Source organism: Nicotiana sylvestris, chromosome 1 (genome assembly GCF_000393655.2).
Source record: "Nicotiana sylvestris chromosome 1, ASM39365v2, whole genome shotgun sequence".
Lineage (NCBI taxonomy): Eukaryota > Viridiplantae > Streptophyta > Magnoliopsida > Solanales > Solanaceae > Nicotiana > Nicotiana sylvestris.
In genome coordinates this window covers 46,539,119-46,546,176 of record NC_091057.1, presented here as the reverse complement: position 1 = coordinate 46,546,176, position 7,058 = coordinate 46,539,119, and the positions used below count along the sequence as shown (strand labels likewise).

General features: G+C 41.3%; 2 protein-coding genes across 2 annotated transcripts; both read left to right on the top strand.

Annotated features, from left to right (window-relative positions):
• Window positions 1-2,992: 2,992 nt before the first annotated feature.
• On the top strand, window positions 2,993-6,305 carry LOC138869736 (uncharacterized). The gene is made up of 3 exons (XM_070147394.1): window positions 2,993-4,370; window positions 4,430-4,666; window positions 5,797-6,305. Exons 1-3 carry the CDS (start codon window positions 2,993-2,995, stop codon window positions 6,303-6,305), a joined length of 2,124 nt encoding a protein of 707 aa, XP_070003495.1.
• On the top strand, window positions 6,302-6,841 carry LOC138869731 (uncharacterized). Its single transcript, XM_070147386.1, has one exon. The coding sequence runs from the start codon at window positions 6,302-6,304 to the stop codon at window positions 6,839-6,841; it is 540 nt and encodes a 179-aa protein (XP_070003487.1).
• The last annotated feature ends 217 nt before the right edge of the window (window positions 6,842-7,058 follow it).

The window sequence follows — 7,058 nt, the reverse complement described above, 5'->3', positions numbered from 1 at the left end:
TTGCCCAGGCAAAGGTTAAGCTTGTTTTTAGACTGAATTGGAGTAGGGCAGCTTATCGGGCGGATTGGGCAGTTATTTAATCTTAACGGTTCGGCTTATCGGTTATTGGTTTTTAAATGTATTAATCTGCTAGCCACCCGATAAGATATCGGGCGGATTGGTATCGGTTTAGCTCTTATTGGATGGTTATCGGTCTAATTCAATCTTTATTTTAAATAAAATAAAAATTCTGAATTTGAAACTGAAACTTTTATACATGATTTTAAGAAGCAGAAGATTTCACACTTCTATTTTAGGATTGGAAAAGGCTCACTACGAACTTGGGGACTAATTTGGTACTCAATGAATATGGTGATTGAAGGGTTCATGTCATGCTTGCAGATGCAAACATTCCCTGTAATTTTGGGAATGATCCTAGGAAGCACCTAACAGTGTTGATACAAATAATGATTATATATATATATATATATATATATATATATATATATATATTCTTAACGGGTTAACGGATTAACCGTTAAGAAAATTAAATAATCCGCCTCCAAATCGATAAGTCGTTAATAAAAAAAATTTAATCTGTTCCCCGTCCGTTAAACCGTTAAGCTGATACCAATAAGCCATTAAGCTTCGGTTTTGGTTGGATTTTCGGTTTCGGTTCGGTTTTGAACACCCCTAAATTGGAGGCAAGAAAGTGTGAGAAGATCAAGACACCATTAAAGTTTTTCAATCTTCTTCTTGTTATCATTATTTGCGAATTATGAATAATTTTATGGTTTTATCTTGTTTTTCTATGAGTAGCTAACTATTTAGTCTAGGGTTTTGATGGAACCTGTTGAGGGATGAACTTTTTGTTGTGTTAATATAGTTTGCCCAGTTTAATCTCTATTTGTTCAACTACGTTCTTGATGTAGTTAATAGATAGGATCCTCAATTAGTTGTGCCTATTTAATATGTATTACTCGGGAGAGAGTGCAATTTAGGCAGTTGTTGAACAACACCACTCCCAAAGTATATGAGGAATCAACAACCGAGGGTTTAAATGTGGGATTAGGGATAACGAAACCTTGGGTGCGATCTAAGTGAGCTGTAAGAGAAGCCAGCCAACATAACTTGGGAGAGTGCTTCTAGTAAATTGTCGTAATTACTCGGGAGATATTTACGATAGGAAGAGTGCTCATGATCGATAGAGACAATTAGGCAAAACTATATGAAACATGACAGAAAGGGAGTCCATCAGTAGGGGAAATCACAACCTTAGATCCTTCTCTTATTTGTTTACAACTCAGTCATAGTTAGCTTTTAGTTCACTTAATTCTATTCAGTTATAGTTAGTAGAAATATCACCAATATTCAAAATATCTAGGAAGTTGATTACGGAGAATTCAATGAGTCTGACAAAAGTTATTGGTAGGTTAATTCCTTGTGGAATTTGACTCTAGGCTAAATACCCGGATTATATTTGCAATGACCATTTGTCCTTTTTATAAGGCATAGTTGGGTGTGATCAAATTTTGATGTTGTTGCCGGGGAATTAACGGTGTTATCATTACAGTTGAAAGAAATACAAAAATTCTTAGTGTAGTCTGTTTTCTTTATTTTCAATCCATACATTGAAATTTTAACGTTTGTTAACCTGGTTGTACAGGTGCATGCCTAGAAACGCATCTAGAACTGGTGAAGTGTTTGAAGCATTATCAGATCCCGAGAAAGTATTCAAGGCCTTAAATTGGGCCAACCGGAAAAACAAACAACAACAATCAACTGAACAACCTGAACCAGACATGGCAGACCAGTTAAACAACAGAGGCAACAACGGGGATAATGTGGTAGACCCAGCTGCACAGGTAGTGGCGCCTCTAGTGCCAGAGGCTCCTAATATGACTGGGCACAACCCACATCAGAGAATTTGGACACAGCGATATTAGTCCAGCAGATACATGCTGAATATTTTCAAATCACAAACAACATGCTGCACTTGTTGTAAAACAAGGGACTATTTTCGGGGTCATACATTGAAGATCCTCAACAGCACTTGAAGAATTTCTTGTCAATCTGCAAAACTCAAAGGCAGCCCAACGTAACTCAGGAAGCAATAAAGCTATTGTTGTTTCCATTTTCAGTGACAGGAGCTTCCCAGACTTGGCTAAATTCACTCCCTATTAATTCCATCATGACTTAGGAGGAGTTAGTCAAGCAATTTATGAATACGTTTCATCCACCCAACAAGACTGCTCAGCAAATTGATGAAATTTTGAGCTTCAGACAGAAACCAATGGAAACATTGCAAGAAACATGGGAGTGATTCAAAGGGATGTTGGTTATATGTCCGCACCACGGTATTCCAAAGCAGATGTTGGGGCAGCGGTTCTACATGGGTCTTACAGATAGCGTGAAGGCTAATGTTGATACTTTAATTGGTGGAGCATTCTTGAGCAAATTATGGATAGAAATCTAGATCCTGCTTGACAAGATGGCACAGAATTCGGGGTGAACAACCAGGAATGCACCTATCACTCCAGTAGTTAACTTAGTGGCCTTAGATCCAGCCAACACTTGTGCTGAAAATATAGCCACCTTAATGACACAAATGAGCATACTCACCAAAAAGATGGAAGAGTCAAGGCAGAAGCAGTAGGTACACATTGTAGATACAACCTATGGGGGCTTATGCACATCTTGCATTAGTCATCCAATTGGTAGCTAGTGGAATGCAGAAAGTGATCATCATCATTACCCTGAGGACATGAACTATGTGTCTAATTATGGGGTTCATAGACAGGGTGGTCAGAATTGGGGTCAACAAAATCAGCCATACAGGTCAGTCCAACCACAATACAACAATAGAAATATGGGAGCCATGCGACCTCACAATGATGTGGCACCCTACCAAAGGCCACAGGGGTACAACAACCAAAATCAGTAGCAAGGCTATCATCCTCCTCAGCAGCAACATGGTGGGAGACAGGAAGATGGGTTTGCCATACTCGAGGCAATGATGCAGCAGGTTATTGGGTCAAATGTAAAAATAAGTGAAATAGTAGATGCACATGAGTCAGCCATAAAGAATATTGAAGTGCAAATGGGCCAGATCTCGATGTCTTTGAATAATCGTCCTCATGGGACATTGCCTGCAGACACTCAGGTAAATCCAAAAGATCAAGGCTCGAAGCAACTGATGGCAGTGAGTCTACGTAATGGCAGAGATCTAGACTTGGAGCAAGAGAGGGCTCGAGAAAGCAAACAGGCTAAGACACTTGTACTAGTGCCCATTGAGCTAGATTATTCAGCAAAACTAACAAAGGTGACAGCACAGCCTGCCCAGGAAGAAACCAACACACAGATTGAGGCTGAGAAAGAAGCTGAGACAGTCCAGGAACCGGTAGTTGAGGTGGTGTCTGACAAAGAGAAAACCCAAATCACTAGGAAGAAGAGACCTCCAGCACCATTCCCACATTGGCTGGCCAAATACCAGAAAGAGGAACAATATAAGAAATTCTTGGATATGCTGAAACAAATCCAGGTGAATATTCCATTGATTGATGTGTTAAAGGAGATGTCTGGTTATGCAAAAATGATGAAGGACTTGATGTCCCAAAAATTCGACTTCCAAGACTTGGCCACAGTGATTCTAACTCATACCTGCAGTGTTGCGGTAACTAGACCAGTTGCTGAGAAGTTGTCTGATCCAGGGAGTTTCACAATTCCCTGCACCATTGGTAACTTTGCCTTTGCCAAGGCACTCTATAATTTGGGGGCTAGCATAAATCTTATACCCCTGGCGATCTATAAGAGGTTAGGGATTGGAAGAGCTAGACCCACATCTATGTTGTTGCAACTAGCTGACAGAACTGTGAAAAGACCCTCAGGTATTTTGGATGACGTGTTGATACAGGTAGGGAAATTTGTGTTCCCTGCAGATTTTGTAATTCTAGATTGTAGAGTGGATGAAGAAATTCTTATAATTTTGGGAGGGTCGTTCTTGGTCACATGGCGAGCCCTAATTGATTGTGAAACTGGGGAGCTCAAGATGAGGTTGAACGATGAGGAGTTAACATTCAACGTGCAGAAATCTATGAGGCAACCAAGTGAATTCGCCAATTGTTCTCTTATTGATCTCGTGGATGTAATCGTGGAAAAGGATGATGAGACATTGAATATTGAGGATCCTCTCGGTGCATGTCTTATGAATTTAGATGAGGTGAATGGGGAAGAATTGGCAGAATGGGAGCTGGCTCTAGAGGGCAGAGTGTTTTTGGAGAGATCACTTGAATTTGAGCCCCTGCACTTAGAAAAAAGAGAAACTCCTCCAGCCAAGCCATCCATAGAAGAACCACCAAAGCTGGAGTTGAAGCCACTGCCGCCCATCTCAAGTATGTGTTCCTAGGACCTAACTCCAGATTACATGTTATTATCTCATCTAGTTTGTTAGATGTGCAGGCACAAGAGCTTTTGCAGGTACTCACGGAGTGCAATACTACCATTAGGTGGACCATGGAAGACAATAAGGGGATCAGCCCGGCATACTATATGCACAAAATTCTACTGGAAGAGGGGCACAAACCTTACAGGGAGCACCAAAGAATGGTGAACCCCAACATGAAAGAAGTGGTGAAGAAGGAGATTATTAAGTGGTTGGATGCGGGAATCATTTTCCCCATCTCTAACAGTAACTGTGTTAGCCCGGTGCAATGTATTCCTAAGAAGGGTGGTATGACGGTGGTAAAAAATGATAACAATAAGCTGATCTCTACAAGAACTGTCACCGACTGGAGAATTTGTATGGACTATAAGAAATTGAATCTGGCCACCTAGAAAGACCACTTCCCACTTCCCTTCATTGATCAGATGTTTGATAGACTAGCAGGGAGGTCCCACTTCTATTTTTTGGATGGGTACTCAGGGTACAACCAAATCTCCATTGCACTAGAGGACAGAGAGAAGACCTCATTCACAAGTCCATATGGGATTTATGCCTTTCGGAGGATGCCTTTTGGCCTATGCAATGCACCCACCACATTCCAAAGGTGCATGATGGACATATTCACTAACATAGTTGAAGACATAATGGAGGTGTTCATGGATGATTTCTCAGTGGTAGGAAACGCATTCGATGAGTGCCTTACAAACCTTAACTGAATGTTGAAAAGGTGTATGGAGACTAACCTTGTACTTAATTGGGAAAAGTGTCATTTCATGGTACAAGAGGGTATAGTCTTGGGACACTTGGTATCAAGCAAGGGAATCGAGGTGGATCGTGCTAAAGTTGATATGATAGCAAAGCTGCTACCCCCATATCAGTCAAGGCAATCAGGAGCTTCCTCGGGCATGCCAGTTTTTACCGGAGATTCATCAAAGAATTCTCAAAAATTGCCAACCCTCTCTGTAAGTTGTTAGAAAAAGATCACCCTTTCATGTTTTCTGATGATTGCAGGGTAGCATTCGAGGAGTTGAAAAAGAGGCTAGTCACAGCACCCATCATTGTTTCCCCCGACTAGGAGCAACCATTCGAACTCATGTGTGACGCCAGTGACTATGCAGTGGGGGTAGTGCTGGAACAATGAAAAGATAAGATATTGCACCCAATTTACTACGCTAGTAGAATGTTGAGTAGAGCCCAGCTGAACTACACTATGACTGAAAAGGAGATGCTGGTTGTGGTGTTCGCATTCAATAAGTTCATATCATACCTGATTGGCTCTAAGGTAATTGTATATAATGATCATGTTACTCTCAGGTACTTGATTGAAAAGAAGGAGTCCAAACTGTGCCTGATTCGTTGGGTGCTATTACTGTAAGAGTTCGACCTAGAGATTTGTGACCATAAGGGCACGGAAAACCGGGTCACTGATTATCTATCGAGACTTGAAGGAGCTAAAAACTCAATTGAGGCAGAGGATATTCTGGAAACTTTTCCAGACGAGCAGCTACTCACCACAAGCCTTGAGGAAGTGCCATGGTATGCAGATTTTGCAAATTACCTGGCAAGCGGTATAGTTCCCTATGACCTTTCTTCTATGCAAAAGAAAAAGGTTTACTGTGACTGCCGCATGTATTACTGGGATGAACCTTATCTATTTAGAATCTGTGATGACAATATGATCTGGAGGTGTGTCCCCAAGATAGAACAATATTCTGTTTTGCAGGCATGTCACACATCGGCATATGGCGGATATTTTGGAGAAGTCTGGACGGTAGTAAAAGTTTTAGAAGTTGGGTTCTACTGGCCAACAGTGTTTAAGGATGCACATGGTGTGATGACTGTCAGCGAACCGGTAACATTTCCTGTTGCCATGAGATGCCCATGAACCCAATTCAAGAGGTTGAAGTGTTCGATGTATGGGGGATAGACTTCATGGGTCCCTTCGTCAGTTCCTTTGGCAATAAGTACATACTTGTTGCTATAGATTACTTGTCCAAATGGGTGGAAGCTGAAACACTCCCCACCAATAATGTAAGGGTGGTGGTGGGGTTTTTGAAGAAAAATATATTTACCTGTTTCGGGATCCCGAGAGCTATTATTAGTGACGGAGGCACTCACTTCTGCAATCAAGCCTTCGAGAAATTGCTAGCAAAGTATGATGTGCGCCACAAGGTGGCAACCCCATATCATCCTCAGACTAGTGGACAGGTCGAAGTGTCGAATAGAGAAATAAAGAGTGTGTTGACCACGACTGTGAATGCCACAAGAACTGATTGGGCGAAAAAGTTAGATGATGCACTCTGGGCCTACAAAACCACTTTCAAAATACCAATTGGTATGTCACCATACAAGTTGGTGTTCGTGAAGGCATGCCACTTGCCAGTGGAACTAGAACATAGAGCTTGGTGGGCAATGAAATAGCTAAATCTGGACATTGAAGCTGCTAGAACAAATAGAGTCACAGAATTGCATAAGCTAGACGAGTTCCGATTTCTTGCTTTCGAAGCACGAGGTTATACAAGGAGAGAATTAAGAGGTTGCACGACAAGAACATTGTTAAGCGAAATTTTAATCTCGGAGACATGGTGTTGCTTTATAACTCAAGATTAAGGCTATTTCCGGGTAAACTCAAGTCACG

Coding starts and splice junctions, on each gene's coding strand:
- LOC138869736 (XM_070147394.1), top strand. CDS start 2,993: ATGATGCAGCAGGTTATTGGGTCAAATGTAAAAATAAGTGAAATAGTA. Junction 4,371..4,429: donor GCCACTGCCGCCCATCTCAA/GTATGTGTTCCT, acceptor CTAGTTTGTTAG/ATGTGCAGGCACAAGAGCTT. Junction 4,667..5,796: donor CATTTTCCCCATCTCTAACA/GTAACTGTGTTA, acceptor TATTACTGTAAG/AGTTCGACCTAGAGATTTGT.
- LOC138869731 (XM_070147386.1), top strand. CDS start 6,302: ATGAACCCAATTCAAGAGGTTGAAGTGTTCGATGTATGGGGGATAGAC.